The sequence below is a fragment of the Zootoca vivipara genome, chromosome 10 (assembly GCF_963506605.1).
Source record: "Zootoca vivipara chromosome 10, rZooViv1.1, whole genome shotgun sequence".
Taxonomy (NCBI): domain Eukaryota; kingdom Metazoa; phylum Chordata; class Lepidosauria; order Squamata; family Lacertidae; genus Zootoca; species Zootoca vivipara.
Window position 1 is genome coordinate 7,719,556 of NC_083285.1, and position 20,974 is coordinate 7,740,529.

General features: G+C 42.4%; 2 protein-coding genes across 3 annotated transcripts in view; one reads left to right on the plus strand and one right to left on the minus strand.

Moving 5' to 3' along the window:
• Positions 1-7,027, minus strand: part of LOC118091079 (uncharacterized) — a 36,213-nt gene extending 29,186 nt beyond the window's left edge. The window contains exons 1-4 of the mRNA XM_060279417.1: positions 7,004-7,027; positions 4,404-4,534; positions 2,687-2,808; positions 979-1,096 (exon numbers count right to left, since the gene is read on the minus strand). Coding sequence (XP_060135400.1) covers positions 979-1,096; positions 2,687-2,808; positions 4,404-4,534; positions 7,004-7,012 — 380 coding nt within the window. The 5' untranslated portion in view covers positions 7,013-7,027. The remainder of the gene's footprint in view (positions 1-978; positions 1,097-2,686; positions 2,809-4,403; positions 4,535-7,003) is intronic.
• Positions 7,028-7,217: 190 nt separating this feature from the next.
• CBLL1 (Cbl proto-oncogene like 1) lies at positions 7,218-19,982 on the plus strand. 2 transcript variants are annotated; one of them, XM_035126503.2, is made up of 6 exons: positions 7,218-7,391; positions 12,397-12,561; positions 13,767-13,867; positions 14,178-14,261; positions 15,664-15,737; positions 16,251-19,981. In XM_035126503.2, the coding sequence occupies exons 1-6, from the start codon at positions 7,379-7,381 to the stop codon at positions 17,293-17,295; spliced, it is 1,482 nt and encodes a 493-aa protein (XP_034982394.1). In that variant the 5' UTR covers positions 7,218-7,378; the 3' UTR covers positions 17,296-19,981. The 2 variants fall into 2 exon arrangements, with proteins under 2 accessions (XP_034982394.1, XP_060135535.1); XM_060279552.1 differs by lacking the exon at positions 7,218-7,391 and adding an exon at positions 7,404-10,292 and having other exon boundaries at positions 16,251-19,982.
• Positions 19,983-20,974: the final 992 nt, after the last annotated feature.

The following is a 20,974-nucleotide window of genomic DNA, read 5'->3' on the forward strand; positions in this document are numbered from 1 at the left end:
ACCCACCGAGAAATACAAGTTTCTCAGAGGTCAAATCTACCCAGACCTCATGTCAGTCACCAGAGCTTCAGAAATGGTCTCTAACACTAGTTACCATGCTATGTTTATTTATTGAAAGTATTTGACTTTGCCTCCTCTGGAGAAAAAAATCCACTCTGCAAATATCCATGGAAAGCAGCCAGGATTCTGCACATATTCAGTGGTTGTATCTAACAGTGTTGCTTGGCTTACAGTAAGGCTTCTGTTACAGGATGGGCAGCGAAGCTATCTCCAGTGATTTGCCCCTTACAGCTTCATCTATCAACTCAGAAGTGTCCCTCGATCATCTTTCTGGAGCAAATTTAGGGGTTAGGGATATTGGGGGGGGGGGTCACCAAAAATTGCTTCCCTACCTGCTTTGCTGGTATAAACCTTACTGTCAAGCTGAGTGGCATGTTGGATACCTCATAAGTTTATAGTTAGCCTCTATTTTTGCTGAAATGGTTGATTTCAGTCAAATGCTGACACAGAAATGCTCTTCCTAAAGTTAAATCATTATCAACCAATTATGTGAATTGTGAATTCATAAAGAGTTATATAGAATAAATAATCTGAGGCCAGATTATTCAGAGGCTTGCCTGCACCTATGCAAAACTGTTGGCCTCAGAGGCCCTGCTTGTAGGCACACAATTAAGATCTATTACCAGTAGGCTGGCAGGCCTGTTCAGTGGTAGCTCTATTTTTGCAGCTCTACTGGTTTAAACTGTACCTTTATTGTTCAAATCTGCATTTTAATCTATTTTATGCAAATGATGCTAGGCTGTATATTGTTTTTGGGCTGCTCTTTTAACATTTTGTAATAGCAATGAGATGGTTTTTTTTCTTGTGTTTTATATTTAAATTGTTTATGTCCAGAAATGCAGGATATAAATACTTGAAATATAAAAAAGTTAAAATGTGCAGTTTACTCATTGCTCCCTGAGTTTCTTAAAAATTTACCTCTGTGGACAGCCACAATTTACATCTACGCCATCGGCAAAAGGACTGATGATACAAGCAGCTTCTGCTAGAACTTCTGCATCTTTAGCAGCAAACTGAACAATCAGAGGGCGATCACCTGATAAGATGAAATTTCATAATAATGAAAAAATACACCACATATAAACATACAACATACTGTATTGGTTTTGATTCTAAGATTTAAGATTTAAGGGTTAATTTGAGGATATTCATGGGAGAAAAAATTCTCTCACACACCCCTTGAACAATGCTCTTGCTCTTGAACAATGTGGAATGGGGATCTGCTGGGAGAGGGAGAAATCACTCAAAAGTGGGCAGGGTTCAGGTCAAAATCGGGCAAATCTTCCCTTCTGCAGGAATCTCCCCCCCCCCACATGTTACATTGGTCAGGACGACCCTCTGGAAAAGTGTTCAGGGGGTGCAAGTGGCTGTAAGAGGGGGAGAAAATGGAAAACTCTCCTTCCACAAATTTATTTCAATTATCTTAGGTTGTAAATCATGAAGTCTTGATAATTCTTCAAAATAGGACGCTGTGTTTATAATGCTTACTTGCAATGGAACTTCATGTACATTCTTTTGTTATCCTTACCACCACCCTTAAATCTTAAATCTTAGAATCTTAGATCTTAGATGGATGGCTGAGGGTGCGAGACAGAGGCTTGCTTAACGTCGCTTGCTGATTTTGTGCGAGATTTGATTCAGGAATGCCCTGATTTCAGGCACAGTCTCTTAGGCTATTTGCACCAGGTGTGGAGAACCTCTGGCCCTCCAGATGTTGTTGGAGCTACAGCTCTCATCCACCCCAACAAGGATGGCCAAAGGCCAGGAATGGTAGTTGTTGTACATCTGGAGGGCCAAAGGTTCCCTGCACATTTCCCTGGGAGTAAGTCCCAACTCATTTAATGAGACTTACTTCTGAGTAGACATGCATAGGACTACAGCGTTAGCTGTTATACTACATCAGGCATCCCCAAACCTCAGCCCTTCATATGTTTTGGACTACAATTCCCATCTTCCCTGACCACTGGTCCTGTTAGCTAGGGATCATGGGAGTTGTAGGCCAAAATACCTGGAGGGCCGCAGTTTGGGGATGCCTGTACTACATCAACACATAGAACCTGCGAGTAAGTAATAAATTGAATAATAAAAATGTTGCTAATAATAATAATTAATAAGAGAAGAAAGTGGGGAGGGGGAAGCTGGGAACATTATCCACAAAAGTTCCCTGCTATGCCAGAGCAACCATCTCTAATTCCATGTCCTTACTCAAGCAGTCAAGCCTCATAAAAATGCAGACATATGTAGGGTACAGAGACTCCATTGTCCTAGTGCCATGGAATTCTGCTTCTGAACAGCATGCCATGGGCTGGAGCACCATGTGTGTGGTAGTAAAATGCGTTTTATCAATTATTGCATGGCAGCTATGATTTGTCATCTCCAAAACGTAGTTATGTCTGGAGTTTGATGAAACTAAGGTGGGACTCCAGCTGTTCTGGTGATGCTGCAATCCTATGCATGTTTGCTCAGAACTATACGTCTTAGTGCTCATTGTATATAGGACTTTAGCTTAAATAAAAGTAGTTTCGTAGGACTTTATACAAACCCCTAGCTAAAGGAGCATAAAAAAGGGCCCAAAGTGGCCCTTACATTTCATCTAATGAAAACTGAAGAAATGCAAACACAATACCTTGGTTTGTAGTAAATTCACTATGTCTAGCTTTTACAGATCTGACAAAATCAGCTGCAACAATCATTGGAGTGTAGCATAAATCACAGTTGTATTTCCGGACTAACGTTCTGAAAGGTAATCTGAAAAACAAATACAGTAGTACTAATTTTAACGAAAACACTTTTGAGGTAAATAAAATGTATTTCATTTTGGTATTTTATTCCGAACAACACTTAAGTGCAACAGAATCACTTCTCATATAAGGAGAATGAATTTTTTAAAATTGCTTTCAAATGCTCTTTTCCCATAAGTGGCCAAAGGGGGGGGGGAAGCTTAGATAATGCCATTCTCAAACCGTGTATTGTGGAGTTAGCAGTTGTGTTTATATGTTCAAATGATTCAAAAGGCTGAGGCACATTACGTTTCATTGTGTGGCAACTGGAACATTTATTTTATACGATATCTCAAAAATATAAAAATTTCATTAGGCTATTCCTAGGCAAGTGTTCTGAGTACCTTCCAGCCCAGCCAGCTGAGCTGATAGCACAAAGGGAGCTAAGAGCTAGGCATCCATCCATCATGCCTGGACTCAGCTCCAGCCAAGAACTATACAATGGTACCTCAGGTTAAGAACTTAATTCGTTCCAGAGGTCAGCTCTTAACCTGAAACCGTTCTTAACCTGAGGTACCACTTTAGGTAATGGGGCCTCCCGCTGCCGCCGGCGCGTGATTTCCGTTGTCATCCTGAGGTAAAGTTCTCAACCCGAGGTACTACTTCCTGGTTAGCCGAGTCTGTAACCTGAAGTGTCTGTAACACTGTAGTCCCTCCAGGTTAGCAACTGTCATAACAGAAGCTGTACAGTCATACCTTGGTTCTCAAACTTAATCCGTTCCAGGAGTCCATTTGACTCCTGGAACCGTTCAAAAACAAGGCACGGCTTCTGATTGGCTGCAGGAGCTTCCTGCACTCAAGCGGAAGCCACGTCGGATGTTAGGCTTCCGAAAAACGTTCACAAACCGGAACACTTACTTCTGGGTTTGCGACATTTGGGAGCCGATTTGTTTGGGAGCCAAGCCGTTCGAGTACCAAGCTACCACTGTACTTCTAAGAAAGGGAGGCAACTATTTGACATCATTCTGGTAACCAAGTTCAGCTGTCTTTCCTGCATTAGCTGCTGCCATATTGAAGGAAAGAGAGATTAAATGACCATTCAGTTTCATCTGTGCAGCACAGTTCTGATTTTAAAAAGTACATCCCCACCAAATTGTCAAAATTGGAAATATCCTGCAGGCAACTGCGAAATACTTAACACACATTTCTTTGTCAATAAAGTTCTAGAGGAGCCTGTGTACAAGAGCCTCCATGTGTACAGAAGCCTCTAGCAAGGTTTAGAAATTATGAGTTTTGACAGTTGCTTCAGCCACTCTAGCTGCTGTCACTGCTCACCTACTTGAATTAGTTGCTGCAGTCTGTAGCATTCACATCAAAGTAGACCCATTGGCTCAAAGCCAGTGAAAGCTAAAGCTCCTCTGCTGGCTAGCAAGGCCATTCTTATGCCTCAGTAACTGTTGCTATATTCCATTGCTGTACTGTCTACTTTAGGACTACGGACCGCAATAAAGCTGTGTGTGTACTCACAGCTAAGCTAACTTAAGTACAATTTTCTTGGATGGAACTGTTTATTACAGTCCAGGAAAATATGTGAATAGGAAGCAATCTGAAAATGGCACTTACTTCGAATATCTAACCATAGGAGCACATATTTTCACAATAGTCTCAGAGTGAAACAAATCAACTGGATTTCTTAGCGGACATTGAAGGATTTTTCTGGACTGACTACTCACATAAAAGTTATCAGGCCACATCTGAAAAACAAAAAACATGAGACAACTGAGAAAAAAGCAAATTATTTTAATCTTGCTAAGCTTGCAACATTACCCTAAGAATTGCAAGGTTGTTGTTTTTTATAAAAAAAAAACCCTTTGATCAATAGCTTCAGTAATTTCAAGATCAATAGAACACTTAAAATACATTTTACAGCTTCGTAGCAGTGTCAAAATAAGCCAGGCTATATTCTGGAGGGATTTTGCCCTAATGAGCCCTCACCAGAAAACTTTTTTTTTAAAAAAAACCCTATTTGCATACACATCTGAAGTCACCCCTCACCAAATACCAAAACTGGCTAACAGAACTGACAATCTGACATCCTGATTCAACAGAGTTGCATGTTTCAACGGATCTGAGTCTCAATGGCTGAAATTTCAGAGGGCCTACTATGTTGGTCAGCTGCAGCAAAAGCAAAGTACTTTTTAAACTTAAAACATTTTATTGCACATAAGCCTTCACATACTACAGCCCAATTCAAGCACCACACACTCTTTTTATCTGACGGAGGGCTCCACTCATTGAAAGCTCATGCCAAAATAGCATTGGTTTGCCACACAGGGCCACCCCCAAGACAATTTTGGCAATTGAGGCGAACCACAAAATAGTGCCCCTCCTTGCCAGAGAAGAAGCGGTGAGCGAAGATCCACTCCAGGAGCAAAGGGATGGGGGATAAAAAGGGTTTCTGGGATAAATCAGTCGGTAGAGCATGAGACTCAATCAATCTCAGGCCCCACGTTGAGCAATTGGACAAAAAAGGATTCCTGCATTGCAGGGGGGCTGGACAAGACGACGACAACAACCCATTTGTATGGGTTTCCCTTCCAACTCTATGATTCTGTGATCTACATCAGCTGCCCCCTCCCCGTGGATTCTGCCGCCCAATGTGGTTCCCCCACCTCGCCTTACGACTAGGGCCCTTTCAATAGCCCTAACCATTCATGGGGGTGGGTGAGAATGATGGGCAAACACTTGCTCAAAACACAGCTTCTCCCATCCAAATAATAGAAGAAACGTCCTGAGCAGCAAAGAAAGATGTCGGAAGAATCAGGACGTCAGCAGAGGCAAAAAAGAAAAAGCCGGGATGTGACGGCGGATTCTTCGCCGCGCCACCAAGCCATGGAAGAACACTACGGAACGCTACCTTGACCCTTGTGGCCCTTCCGTAGGGCCAGAGAGCAGCCGGTTTTAGCGGGAAGAGAAGGCAAGGGTCCTGAAAGAAACTAAAGGGAAACCATAGAAACAAGAAAAGTATAGAGGGAGCAAACAGCCTCGATTTCCGAAATGTTGGGTTTCTTTAGGCGCCGCTCCTTTATTACCTCGAAATTTCTCTCTCTCTTTTGCACTGGAAGGTACCGCGGAAAGTTACCGATCGGATTTAGGGCGGAGGTAGCGTTAAATATAACGAAGAAGCGAAGTAAAGTCAGGACCTAAGTAGGGCACAAGGAGAAGGGGACGACAGAGGACGAGATGGTTGGACAGTGTTCTCGAAGCTACGAACATGAGTTTGACCAAACTGCGGGAGGCAGTGGAAGACAGGAGTGCCTGGCATGCTCTGGTCCATGGGGTCACGAAGAGTCGGACACGACTAAACCACTAAACAACAAAGTATATACGTCTAACCTTTGGTCTATCTACGGGAGGTCCCGGTTGGAGCTTATGTGAGGCGCCTCAGCGGGCGCGGCCATAGACTTACCAATATGGCAGAGTCACGCAACGCCTCCGAATGCTGGGTTCCTTCGGAAGCGAGCGCAGCCCTTGTCTAGAACGGGGACATAGTACGGCGGGGATAGGGCGGAGACGCGAGGCCGCGTTGCTTCGGGTCGCGTGGGCAAGGCGGGCGTAAAAGCATTTTGTTGATAAACTGTTCGGGTTTAAAAAAAAAGTTTTGGAAAGGGCGACGACGCTGGGCCGGAAAAACCGAACCACCCGGTCACCCTGCTCAAGAGTCGGGAATCGGACGGAGCTGCAGGGCTACCGGATGGAGCCTCCTTCGCTGAGACACAGCCACAGCAACGATGCCCTGTTGACATCTGGCAGGGCAATTTTTAGAGCAGGCATCCCCAAACTTCGGCCCTCCAGATGTTTTGTACTACAATTCCCATCTTCCCCAACCACTGGTCCTCTTAGCTATGGATCATGGGAGTTGTAGGCCAAAACATCTGGAGGGCCGCAGTTTGGGGATGCCTGTTTTAGAAGGACTTAAGCCGCGTTTCCCTTAAGAAGCAACGCCCGCTGCCGCTTTATTTTCACTTTCCAAGTCATTCGTTTAATTTAAATACAATAGGACTACAGTAGCTTGTCCAGCAGCGCATACTTTTCAAGGGAGCGCAAACATCCATCCTGCGGCCTCTGCTGCAAAGTCACAGTTTGCGCTAAAAAAAGAGAGCTTTTTTCCGTCGCTTTCTTTTTTCAGATATAGGTTTTAAATTTCCAGAAATTTCACATACAGTATACATTCAGCTCAGTACATAACAATTCCCATCCATAAGATCTTTCTTCTGTTTTATCGACTTCCCGTCCATTTTCCATGGTGTTTTCTCTCCTTTGCAGCACTCTATCTTTCTCCTCCCCTCAATAACAGTCATCTCTCATTCCTTCCGCTGATCATAGTTCAAGTCCTGGACAGGATTCCGTTCCCTCACTCCCTATGGCACTGCCAATGGACATTCCCGCCCGAAGGAACCAGGAACCGACCCCTCCGGCGAACGGTTTCGCCTCTGTCTTTCGCATCTCTACGTTTCCCGCGGCCCCTCGCGCTTTCGGTCCCGCCCATCCTGTGGCTCGGAGGCGACTTCCTGTCCCAGAGTACCCTACACCGAACCATGGACCACAATGGTGAGTTGGGGAGCGGGCGGGCGAAGCCGAAGCCTCGCAGCTTCCCCACCCGCCCGGCGGCCTCCCGCTCCGTCTCCGCCCCGCCGTGAAACCGGTATCCGGAGAAGGACGGCGGGGCCTCGAGGGCCGCGGCCTTGTTTCGAGCGGGAGGGCGGAGCGGTTCGAAACGCGCGGCCTAGCGTGGCCTGGGCCTCAGGGGGCCACAAGGCTGCGCTAGGCCGCCCTCTCCCCTCACCAACGAAGGCTAGCGGCGCTTACTCTTAAGTAGGCTCATGTGTGGGGGGGGGGGAGACTGCTGACCTGCCCGCCTCGCGTCTTGACAAGCTTTGCGAGGCGCAGCCTTGGGCCGCCTCTGGAGGGAGCGGTGCTTTAAGGCTGCCCTTTGCTGGCCTCCTCTCTGCTGAGCCCTTCAGGGGTCCTCCTAACTGGGCTGGCTCCCATTTCGCTCCCTCTATAGGAGGGCAGGCGCCCCCCCCCTGCCGAAGCAGGTTTCCTCCTTCCGCGTGAAAAGCGTCAAGGAAAGGGGCTTCCCCGCTGGCCTCAGTGCCGGATTTAAGAATCAGTTAAACAAGCTCTATCTTAGGGCCCCATTCTCTTGGGGCCCCCCAAAAAAATTAAAGAAAAAAACGCTGAATGTGCATATCCAAAATATAAGATAAAAAACAAACAAACTTTGATAAAATACATATTTTGTTATGTGCAAATGGCTTTAGATACCTATTAGGTCCATAAATTACTATATAGCATATATTCAACACACAAAAACAGCTACAATTTGTTGTTGACAAAGGACAGCTGGACATATAAAGGGCCCATTACCTTCAGTAGCTTAGGGCAGGCATAGGCAAACTCTGGCCCTCCAGATGTTTGGGACTACAATTTCCATCATCCCTAGCTAACAGGACCAGTGGTCAGGGATGATGGGAATTGTAGTCCCAAACATCTGGAGGGCCAGAGGTTGCCTGTGCCTGGCTTAGGGCCTTATCAAACCTAAATCCGGCCCTGGTTGCCCGTTTTCTGTACATGCAAATGGATGTAGTAGCCCATCTCCCCACCATCACCACACTCCCCACCACATGTGGGTCAAACGTGACTCTGAAAATAATGATAATAATTTATTGAGTTTATATGCTGCCCAATACCTGGAGGTCTCAGGGCGGTTCACAGAAAAGATCGCAGCATATAGAATCAGAATAAAAGCAACAACCCAATAAACAACACACACCTCGGAAAAGGTCCACATTTTAAAAGGATGTTAAATAGATCAACCGAAGGTTAGCAGGATTTTTTTTGCCGGGGGGGGGCATTATTGGTTAAGGGTTTTGTGGCAAATGCCTGGTTGGAATTTCACAGCAGGGCAAACGCGGCTTTCTCCGATTCCCCCCTCCCATCCCCAGATGAGTTAGAAGTACTATCAGGAGTTGGTACGGTAGTACAGGAGTTTGGGAGTCAACGTCTTGAATCGGACACGGACAGCCTGCAAAAGTGTCTCTGTCGCTTAATGGGTTAAGCTTGCTTTTGTTGTTGTTGATTGAATTATGCTACTTTAAAACATAAATCATTCAACATGAATAGGAGTTATTAATGTTGCAGTTGTTGTAAAAGGGATTATTATGGTGACCGGAATGTAATGGAAATGAGTAAGATTTTGGCAAGCAGAAATAAAGCAAATCATGAAATCTAGCACACAGGGAGCCACTTTATCTAAATTGTATAATTTGGTATTTGAACGATTTGTATTAATAATTGTATTATAAATTGGTATTGTTGTAATGAGGCTATTATTGGATTGTAATTGAAAGCTAATAAAAATTATTTTAAAAAATCTTGCTGCTTTAAAACAAAAAACACAAACAAACAAAACAAAACAAGGCAGGGTTTAAACATTTTTACTAGATAGAGAGTATTGATAGAAACTCCTTTTATCTCTCATGAAGTAAAATGTGTAAACATTGGTAGCTCTTGATCTACTGCAGCATTTCTCCGGCTGCTTTTGGGCTACAGTTCCCATCATCCCTGACCACTGGTCTTGCTACCTAGGGATGCTGGGAGTTGCAGTCCAAAAACAGCTGGAGAATCATATTTGGGAAACACTTCTCTATTAGGTTGCTCATGCCCTTTTAAAGCCTGCATCTTCTCATAGGTCTACTGATTTTGTTTGCCATATTGGAATTTATTAAAATCAGCTGAGGAATCTGTGCTCCTCCATATGCTGCTGTACTGCAACTCGTATAATCCCTGACCATTAGTCATGCTGGCTGGGAACAAATGCTGAATCCATCACAGAGTTATAGGATATATTTCTGAAAATGCCACTGTCAGCTTATGTGTAGGAAGATTGGCTAGGACCAGGGAGACCCTGGTCAAATTCCCTTTTACCTATGAAGCACACTGAGTGACTCCTGGCCAGTCATTCTCTTTTAGCTGTACCTAGCTCACACAGCTCTTGTGGGGATGTAATAAAGGAGTGGACAGCCACCCAGAACTCCTTGGAGGAATGGCAGAATAAATATGCAATAAAATAAAATTAATTTTAGGCACATTTGCTATGGGTTTAAGCTATGGATTCGTTCTAGTTTGAAGCGCTTGCAATGAAACACATATGATATGGATTGGTATGTATTATAACAAGGAACAAAATTCTTATTTAGAAGCAGGTGCAATTTAGATAGAATTATAGAGTCACAGATGTGTTACCTTGGGTTGATTTCCAGTTACTTCATTATACAGTGAGAGATATGAGAAATGCTAACCATTGAATTTTTCTGTATGTTTTGCTCTTTTTACCTAGAGCCAAATAATAATAATACTTGGTTGTAATCCTCACCCTACTTACCTAGGAGCAATCCCGCTTGAATTAAGTGGGATTTACTTCTGCGCGTACATGGCTAGAATTGTACTGTAAGTGGCCTAATTTGCAGGCAATAATTAAGTTTCTTCAACACTGTTACATGTAGATATAGTTTCTAGTATCAGAGTTTAGCTTTCTTTTGTACATAGGACTGTATTAACAACAGAATAGACTAAGTGTGTCTGATGAGATGATTTCTCATTATACACTCTAGATTTGAATAACTTTGGGCTTATCCACATTTACCTTTTGCCCTGTGCTTTCTAGGCACAAGTCTGTGCTTTCTCAGTTCGTATCCAAGCAATTTTTTACTTTTTTTGCCCTGCCTCTATGCCCAAGAAAACCCGCTCTTTAACATGGAATTGGAGTGTTTTGGATTTTCTGTGGATTGCTGTTTGCTCTGATGCAGCAGCAAAGTGTTCATGGAGAAAGTACTCAGACATAGAGCTTTAAAGTGTGGCCTAGAAATGGGGCACAAAAAGGAAGTCTGGATGAGCCTTCTGTTAGTTTGATTTGTGATGATGTGGTAACTGCTCCAAAGATTCTTCCTATTTTCCTTGCTGTTGAAACCACTGAGCTGCTTCCGAATTGAGTCTAGATAGGTACATGCGAAAAGTATAGGAGATCCTCTTTGAAAGTAAGACTACATATTTCAGAGAGTGAAGAAGAGAGGCAGTTCTACTAATTTGCAGAGTTCTTTCAGCTAATGAAAGTTCATGAAACTGGAAAAATGAAAGGCGTCACTTCAGTTTTTATCAGTCATGTATTGTGCAAGAAAAGACTGGTCTCTTCCCAAGCAGCTCATAGTCTAAAATTTCTACAGCAGGCTTCCTCAGACTCTGCTCTCCAGATGTTTTTGGCCTACAACTCCCATGATCCCTAGCTAGCAGGTCCAGTGGTCTCTTCCCAAGCAGCTCATAGTCTAAATTGTATGGGAATTGTAGTCTCAAAACATCTGGAGGGCTGAGTTTGAGGAAGCCTGTTCTACAGTATGGCAGGCAACAAGGGGAGATGGAATAAGAGGCCAGAGTAACCAAGGAGAGATGCAGTTACATTTACTTCAACTTTATCTCATTTGGGAATTAGGGCTAAGGGTTTAATTTATCCTTCACCAACCTGGCATCTTCCAGATGTTTTGGATTACAACTCCCCATTGGCCACAGCAAACATCTGGTGGGAACCAGGTTGGTGAAGGTTGTGTTACTGTAAGCCAAAGGTGTCACAGAAAACTTGAGTTTTGAGGAGAGGAGATCTAACCTAGCAACTTTGTTATGCTAACCTTTCTTAAAAGCAATGGTTTGTAAAATGCAGAGTTCTTCATGAGAGGATATTAAGAAATGGTGCTATTTACCTGTTATATATTTATTCATTTTTTTTTGAATTAATAGCCTATATCCTTCACCAGATGGTTTTGGGGTAAGGTCCAAAAGTATATCCAAGTTAAAATAATTAGAAATAATATTTTAAAATTATAAAACTACTCTCCCCCACCCTTTAAAAATGTGTGCTCGACATAGAGAATCTGTGTGATAAAAATTATACTGTTATAAAGTACATACTGAGATGGGAAGGGTCTTACAAAAAATTTGAAGTCTGCTTGTTTTATGATTGGCGCAGTAAGTCAGATATTGTTAATTGATTGAGTATTTGACTGTTGTCAAATATTCATACTGTTCCTATTCCTTTATTTATTTTGTTTTAATTTTCAGGCTGTAGGCTTGCACTGTTATTTCAGAATAAAAAACAAGAAGAAATATTTGTTGACATTTTAAGGAAACCTGGTCTAATATTTTTTTAAAGCTGTAATTCATAATAGTTGGCTTTTAAAAAATTCTGCTAGTACAAGTCAAGGCACCCCATTTTCACCAATACCCTTATCAATTGCAGTCCTCTGCTATATCCCATACTATGCTAGGGGTGGTGGCGGTGATGGAGGACTGTATTGAATAGAAGGAATTGTTGGCAATGATTTGCCATGCTTTATGGAACTATTTCTGATAGCATAATACTGCCTTTGAATACTTCCCTTTGTTTTTGTAGCTAGCCTAAGTACTATTAAATCTGCCAATCATTACAGGTTATTTTCTGTTGTTCCAGTAAAGTTAATGCTTTATAACATTAAATAACATATTTTTGATTTCTTTTTTTACATAGACAATGATTTGCAAGGTACAAATAGTTCCGGATCATTGGGAGGTCTTGATGTTCGTCGACGCATCCCTATAAAGCTAATCTCCAAGCAGACAAACAAAGCTAAACCTACACCACCTCGTCCTGTGAGAAGTATGAATAGGTTGCCATCAAAGGCTGGTGAAGAAGGTAAACTGATGAGAGAAGCTATATCATAATTCCAAAAGGCTTTAGCAGGTTTTGCCATTTATAAAAGGTATTTCAAAATTGGCGGTTTGCAAAAGATAAGCTGATGGTAAAAAAGCAGGGGTGATTTCATTTAAATCAATTCTATTTAAATCATTAGTCAGTAAGACTTGATTTAAATCATTTTTTTACACAAAGACTCATTTTTGCTCATATAATCTTAATATTTACAACCAGATGAAGGTTTCATTTTTGGAATAATAAATTTTCAGAGTAGTTTTTACACTTACCATATATAAATAACTGATTTGGTTGTACTATTAAAAAAACATAGATTATTATGAAATTATCATGAGGTTTAATAAGTTAACTGTTTATATTTGGACAACTTTTCTGCTGTACTTTATTGGAAGGAGAAAAATAATCATTTCCTTAATAACAATTTAAACAATTCATTTAACTAAAACAATAACATTATAGCATATGCATCCATGTTTTTTAACTGATGTGGTTAAATAATTAAAAATAAAAACCTAGACTGAGTTTTAGTACACATGAAAAACTTTAAACAAATCCTTATTTCCAGATGAATAGCCCTTGGACTATAATGTAACTTAAATAGAAAACTATCTTTAGAAGGATTTTTCCTCCAAAAGCATTTTATTGTAAAAATCCAATTTAAATTAAAAAAATAGATTTTTTAATTTAAAAAATCCATCCTGCTTGCTTGTCATTATCCAATCTGTTGTGCCCTTCCCAACAAGAACAACAACCTTCTGGATCAGACCAAAGGCCTGTTTGGTCCAGCATCCTGTTCTCACTGTGGCCAAACAGATGCCTGCGGGAAACCTGGGAGCAAAACACAAGCCCAAGAGCATCCTCTCTTCACATGGTTTCCAGCAACTGGCATTTGGAAACATTCCTGCCTCCAATGGTGGAGGCGGAGCATAGCCAACATGGCTAGAGGCCATTGATAGCCCTCTTCTCTGTGAAATTGTCCAATCCTCTTTTTAAAGCCATTTTAAAGCCGCCTGGGGGAACGAGGGCCATAGCTTGACTATGTGCCGTGTGATGTACTTTGTTCTATCTGCCCTAAACCTTCCAGCATTCAGCATATGACAAAATGGCACCACGTGTCAGTGTGAGTGTAGCTTTAAAAACCCCACCCACAGCAAGGTTGATCTAAACTTTTGGTTTGTTCCCCACAGAAGAATTTGACTACAACGAAGAAGAACGATATGAATGCAAAGGTGGTGATGTGTTTAGTAATCAAAGAAGATTTCCTGGACACCTCTTCTGGGACTTCAAGGTTCACTAATTGTCTCCATAGTTCTGAAATACATTCTAATTTAAAAAATTATAAAGTCAAAATGTTGTTTTAAACAGGAGTTGGGTATCATGTTTTTTGTAATCCTGTATAGTGCCTAACCTGTTGCTGTTACTTAATGCAACTGAATAGAAATTTTAGTCCTGTTCACAAAAGTTATGGTAAAGGGAGGGAGTGGGACTCATACCTTCCAGAAAAACGTACCCAAGATTTTTGTAGATTTCTATGCATTAAATATGCAAGTGTATTGTGATAATCAGCTGATGAAATATGATGCTTGCTGTTTTGACAGATAAATTTACTAGGAGAAAAGGATGATACTCCAGTCCATTTCTGTGACAAGTGTGGACTACCAATCAAAATGTATGGACGCATGGTAAGCAGAACTATTGATCAACTCAAAACAATCATACAACTATGTGATATGTATAGCCATGTCTTCTCAATACAGCTAATTTACCATGTATGCTCATTTAACTTATGTGCATTCAGCTTTACGTGCTTGGCTAATTTTTTAAAATATGCAAAGGGGCAGACAATTAGGCGGGATGGGGGATCTTTGACAATCCCACCTGCCATTGAAGCCAGTGTGTTTGGACTATACGTGATTTTGGCTTTAGGCGCTATCCCTCGAATGTAATCACAGCGTAAGTTAAGGGTCACCTGTCTGATGAGCTATAAAATCACTTTTGCTTATGTATCATGCATGTTAAATTAAATTTGATACGGTGTGCATTGAAAGATAGCATGGAAAAAATATTTTGATGTTCTTTTTCAATAGTATGTTTTCCAAAACACTGACCTATATATAATTTCAGTTTGCTTTTTTGTGAAAGCTCTTCCAGTTTTGCAAACTGAATGTAGAATTGTTTTTGGTTTCGTTTGTCTATTATTTTGTATTCCATTTGTATCCTGCCTTTCCTCCAAGGAGTTCAAGCTGGAATACATTATTCCTTCCCACTCTGCTTTATTCTCACAAGAATTGCAAGGTAGGTTAGGCTGAGAGATAGTGACTGGCCCAAGGGCACCTAGAGAGTTTCATGGCTGAGTAAGGATTTGAACCCACATATCAGGTTTTTGGATTGTAGTTTAGGTGTGGACAGTTTACTCCAACCATAGAGTACCCAAGTTAATAGAAGTTTGTCTTTAATTTTGAAGAAGCTCAGATTGTTCTCAGAACTGGGATGTTAAAATTAAATCCTATTACAGTGGTACCTCTACTTACAAATTTAATGTGTCCCGAACACACATTTGTAAGTTGAGAAAAATTGTAAGTCGAATCCCATAGGAATGCATTGGGAGAAAAAAATCGTAAGTCGAAGCAACCCTATCTAAAAATTCTTAAATAGAAAAAATCCTATCTAAACCGCATCCAAGATGGCTGACGGAGCTCTATTCGTAAGTAGAAACATTCGTAAGTAGAGTTATTCGTAAGTAAAGGTACCATTGTACTGGATATTGGATGTTTTAGTTTGTGACCCATTTGTACATGGAACAATCCAGATTCTTACCAATATGGTTATGTATTTTAATTGGGAGACACTTGCAAAACCAAAGAGTGTCCAGCAGATGGAAAGGGAAGCCTATATAACAAGGAAATTTCAGCAACGTGCTTTGGAGTGTTCTTGCTGTTATTTGCTTATTAGTGTGCAAAACACCTTATAGTCCTGGTAGCTGGGTAAGAATCTATTCTGAACAAAGCTGTTTACGGTATCCTATTTAAAAGTGAAGAGTTTGCAAAGCATTTGCTCATGCGGTTTTCTTTCCTGTTTTTTTAGATACCCTGCAAGCATGTTTTCTGCTATGATTGTGCTATTTTACATGAGAAAAAAGGTGACAAGATGTGCCCAGGGTAAGTTAAACTGATGAATGTGTTTTTGTGGGTTGGGGAAATACACTGTTCCTTTTTTCTGGTGATCAGTTGTATGTGACTTTACTCCATGTGTTTCCTCACTAAGAGGTAACATGTAACTCAGGTCTTTACTGGGGATAAGAGGAAGGAAGATGCTGGTAAATTGGACGGGATCTGTAGTTGCCCATGACAAAAGGGGTTGTATTCAGAATTATATTAGATAGGCAACACAGTAGTCTGCAACAAGGTTAAGGGTTGTTGGTTCTAAACTTTACTTTGCAAAGTTCAGTGTGCTTTCTTTCTTATCGAGAGTGCTATCCCTGCCACAAATTTTAAATTGATATTAATGGAGAAAGATTGTGTTCAGAATTTTATCCCAAGGTATATACATAAGCTATTATAATACAAAGCAGCTAATCTTGCCCCCGGAAATGATTGTTTGTTTATTAACTTGTAGAACTTGTAGTAATGTCTGCAAACCACTTTCTTGTTTCTTTCCCCTCTCCGATATAGCTGTAATGAATCCGTGCAGCGAATTGAGCAGTGTGTCCGGGGGTCTCTCTTCATGTGTAGCATTGTGCAAGGTTGCAAGAGAACATACTTATCCCAGAGGGACTTGCAGGCTCACATCAACCACCGCCACATGAGAGCCGGCAAGCCAGTTGCGCGGCCCCCACTGGAACCTGTCCATCCTCCGATCGCTCCTCCTCCTGCCGAAATCCCGGAGCGGTTCATCCTGCCTCCCGATAAGCATCACCTGAGCCACATCCCACCCAAGCAGCACATCCTGATGCCTCCCCCGTTGCAGCACGTCTCTCACGAGCATTACAACCAGCCTCACGAAGACATCCGTGCCTCCCCGGCGGAGATGTCCATGGCTCCCCCGCCCCCTCGCTCGGTCAGCCAAGATACTTTCCGCATCTCCACAAGGAAACACAGCAATCTTATCACGGTCCCTATCCAAGATGATTCAAATTCCGGCGCTCGAGAACCGCCGCCGCCGGCCCCGACACCTGCTCACCACCACCCCGAATACCAGGGCCAGCAAGTGGTGTCCCACCCCCACCATATCATGCCGCCTCAGCAGCATTACGCCCCTCCCCCTCCCCCTCCGCCACCAATAAGCCACCCAATGCAACACCCTCCCCAGGCAGGAGGCACTCCCCACCTGGTGTATAGTCAAGCTCCGCCTCCTCCAATGACCTCTGCTCCCCCACCCATCACCCCTCCCCCTGGACACATCATTGCCCAGCTGCCACCATATATGAACCATCCTCCACCGGGACCGCCCCCTCCTCAGCACGGTGGCCCGCCTGTCAATGTAAACGCTCCCCCTCCCCATCACTACAACCCTAATGCTTTGCCAAAGTTCAGTGAAGACCAAGGAACTCTCAGCCCTCCGTTCACTCAGCCGGGGGGGATGAGTCCAGGCATGTGGCCAGCTCCAAGAGGGCCGCCGCCGCCGCCGCCGCCGCGGATGCAAGGCCCGCCTTCTCAAGCTCAGCTTTCTGGACCACACCATCCTGATCAAGGCAGATACAGGCCATACTATCAATGATATTAATAGTAATTTGAACTAAAAAGTATGACATAGGAAGGATAACTTTCTAAACAGCAGCCTTTTAATGGAGAGCTCTTCTTTCTTTTTGTTCTGCTTCATTTATTTGAAGAAATAAAAAAGTTTTAAAATGTGACTGTAAAACTCTGGGGACTTAATTCTTAAGGTAATTTTTTAAAACCTTGATTGTAGGACTCTTTGACAACTGATATACTGTAGTGCTGTATGGCTCTGTAGTTGCCAGTGACATTTTAACAGACGTTGTACCCGTAGTCCGGTTGAAGTACCCCAGAAATGAACATTTGTAATATTTCCCAAACAACCAAACACTTACTGTACCACTTGAAGGTATTTTTTGTTAAACCTGATGGTTAGTTTTATTTGTCATACATTTCCTTTTTTTGTCAACCTGTGTATAATTAAATTTAAAATATGGTCCAAAAAAGTTTGCTTTTTTGCATGAATTTTAAATGTTCGGGTGGAGTGGGGAGTAAGAAATAGTGAATTTGGTGTTACTATTTTTCATGCAAGCATGATGGCATTTTCACGTAGGAAATTTGTAATCTTTGTGGAGTATGAGAAAAAAGAATAGGTAAAACAGACCTTTCATTCCGTTAATATCTTTTGCTAAGCAAGCACAGACATTTTGAGTTTCATGAAGGTCTTAAAAATTTGAACTTTAAAACCTCAGACTTGTTAAGTATTCCAAAACATCCCTTTATCTATTTTAGTGCTTCAGTTTTCAGGCGATGACATTGACCTTACAGCAATGACTTTACAGCATAAGGTTTTCTGTTTATTTGAAACTCAAACATAGTGCCAATGCCATTTATGGGTTCATGTTTAAGTCATGTTAGTGTTGGAATCACAAATTCACTTGTTACATGTTAAGGAAATCAAAAATTGGTATTGCTTTATGGAGAATATTCCTCATGGACATTGTTGAAAGGTTTATAAACTAAGGGCCACTTCCTATGTTAAACTTTTAACATGCAGAATATTTCATATACTGCCCGAAATGTAAATTGCACGCTCAGGAAACTAGTGTTTTCCGCTGTGTGCACCATAGAGGCAACTGTTAACTGTGATTGGCTATGTTTGATGTGGTGGTAAATACGTTTAGCACCATGTAATACGCAACGTGGAAGCAGGTTTATGCGGATAAATAACAGTGCTTAGGAACTGGAAGGTAGTTCTGCTGATAAGAGGAACATCACACCGTAAGGCTGTGATGCTATATTAGGGAGGGAGTTTTCTTAAAAAAAAAAATGGGAGTGCTACTTCTGTGTAAACATGCCTAGGATTGTACTGCATGGCTGCAATCCTGTGCACAGCTGGGAATATGCCTTAGACTTCTGAACAGAAGTACAGGATTGCACCGTAAAGGACTTTCAGCTCATGATGCAAAGAATTCTGGTTGACTGGAGATCTTTCACACTTCACACATTTACTTGGGGCATGTACAGAGAAAACAGGCAATCTGTCTACTGGTGTTATAAATCAGGAGATCTCCCATCCCACCTATTACGAAATTCCCCTGACCGTCTTCACAACGCTTAGTTGTTACTTAGGCACCAGCAGTTGTGTCTTTTGGGACTGAAGGCAAGGAAGCCAGCAGTAAGTGGAGCCAGAGCCAATGGCAGGCAGAGGCCATGCTCCTCACTGCTGAATTCTACAAGGGCAGCACCAAGCCTAAGCAAGAGGAAGCTGATGGGTCTGATTCTAAGTAAGAAAGTGAGTAGCTGAGGGCAGGCTGATGCGGAGGGGGCACCACCCCATTCACACTAATGGACCAGCCTCCGTTGGGTGCCTGCACCCATGATTCAAGATCAATCGTTTGACGCTGCTCAACAAACTTGTCGGGAGAGAACCTTGTTGGCTGTTCACTGAAGCTGGTTCACTGCAGCACCCAACTTTTTATGAATGGGTGGGATTTGTGGAAAAAGAGGGGAGAGCCTGCTTTTGATTTCTTAACTGCAGTTAAGGCATTGTCCTATTTATGTTTCCACTGAGCTTGTGGGCTCAGTTGCCATATACCAGGCATAGGCAAACTTGGCTCTCCAGATGTTTTGATACTACAATTCCCATCATCCCTGACCACTAATCCTGTTAGCTAGGGATGATGGGAGTTGTAGTCCCAAAACATCTGGAGGGCCGAGTTTGCATGTGCCTGCCATATACCATGTACTCCAGCTTCAGTGGTTTGCATTACTCAACTGATGAAGATCTGAAATTCAGGTGGGCGTGTAGATACTTGCCTATTCCAGTTTTTTGGTGTAGGTTTTTTTACAGGAGCTGTAGATATGTGTCCTGCTTTTTCCATTAGTGATTTCAGGTGGTTGCTCTTTTTTAATAATAATAAGTTTCGTAAAGCTATAATTTTTGGGTAACTTTCATAACTGCATCTGTCACTTGTCTAACCATCGTGATTCAGAGGTAGTTGGGTGCACCATAATATTGTCACAAGTTTCCATAGAGTAGCCATGTTAGGTGGCTGTAGCAGCAGCCAGATTGCTGTGACACTTGAAAAGACTGGTGTTTTTGTTACAGCACAAACTGTTTCGGGCTAGAAGATGACTAGTTCATAAATGCATATGGTATAATAGGTGTATGAGTCTTTTAATAATGCCACAAGATTATTTGTTGTTTATGGTGTGTGGAATGACTTGTAACCCTGAATGTAGATACATACTGTATTTTTTCATGTATAAGATGTTGCTTTTTGCGGGGGGGGGGGGGGGAGGGAATTACCAGTAGGCAAAAAATGGGTGTCGTCTTATACACGGATAGTGAATGCAGTGGGGGGACGTGCGATTAATGGCAGCAACAAGCAGGCAGCAGCAATTGGGCGGGTGATTGGTGGCTGCGGCAAGGCCTGCTGGCGATTGGCTGCGGCTGTGGCAATTGGGCAGGTGATTGGCAGCTACGATTGGCGGCTGTGGCAAGTGGGCGGGTGGGCTGTTGGTGGCGGCGAGCGGGCAGACAATTGGCAGCTGTGGCGAGGTGTGCGATCGGCATTGGTTGTGGCAAGCAATCGGCAGTGGCGGGCAAGCGGGTGAGCAATTGGTGGAAGTGACCTCTCCCACCCCACCCCCAAAAGCTAAACAACTTAATTTCCTAATTTTGGGTTAAAATAAATAGGGGTCGTCTTATACACGGAAAAATACGGTACTCTCATCCAAATAATAACAGATAAAACTAGCAAAACAGTGGTAGTCAGATTGCAAAAATGCACATCTGCTTTTGGCTTGCATGTGTTTGGCGGTTGTGTGTTCGGTTCCTAACTCAAATTACACATCTGCATCCCCATTGCATGCTTTGCCCTTCCCTTGGGCAAAGGGGGGGGGAATGCTTGCAAATGGGTATGATGTTTAAACCCTTATTCCCTTTCTGTTTAAATCCTTACTTTCAGGTTCTTTTTTAAAACCTTTGTGCTGATGTGTTTCAATGAAGGTATTTTTCACGCGCTATTTGTTGCTCATACTGTAAATTGCCATAATTGGATTTAACTGGAAAAAACAAGGTGTGCTTATAATGATTGATTTTACATGGTACGGACTGCATCACTTCAGACCGCAGGCGGGTAGATCCCTGCTTAAGGTAATATCTGGTCAGTTAATAGCCCAGGACGGCGGTTTCCATGGGACCTGATTGTTAAACAATTGCCCCTTGATACAGG

Bases quoted from the DNA above. Each gene is read 5' to 3' on its own strand.
- CBLL1 (XM_035126503.2), top strand. The intron at 13,868-14,177 runs GTTCACTAATTG...CTGTTTTGACAG, and splicing joins ACCTCTTCTGGGACTTCAAG to ATAAATTTACTAGGAGAAAA. The intron at 14,262-15,663 runs GTAAGCAGAACT...CTGTTTTTTTAG, and splicing joins TCAAAATGTATGGACGCATG to ATACCCTGCAAGCATGTTTT.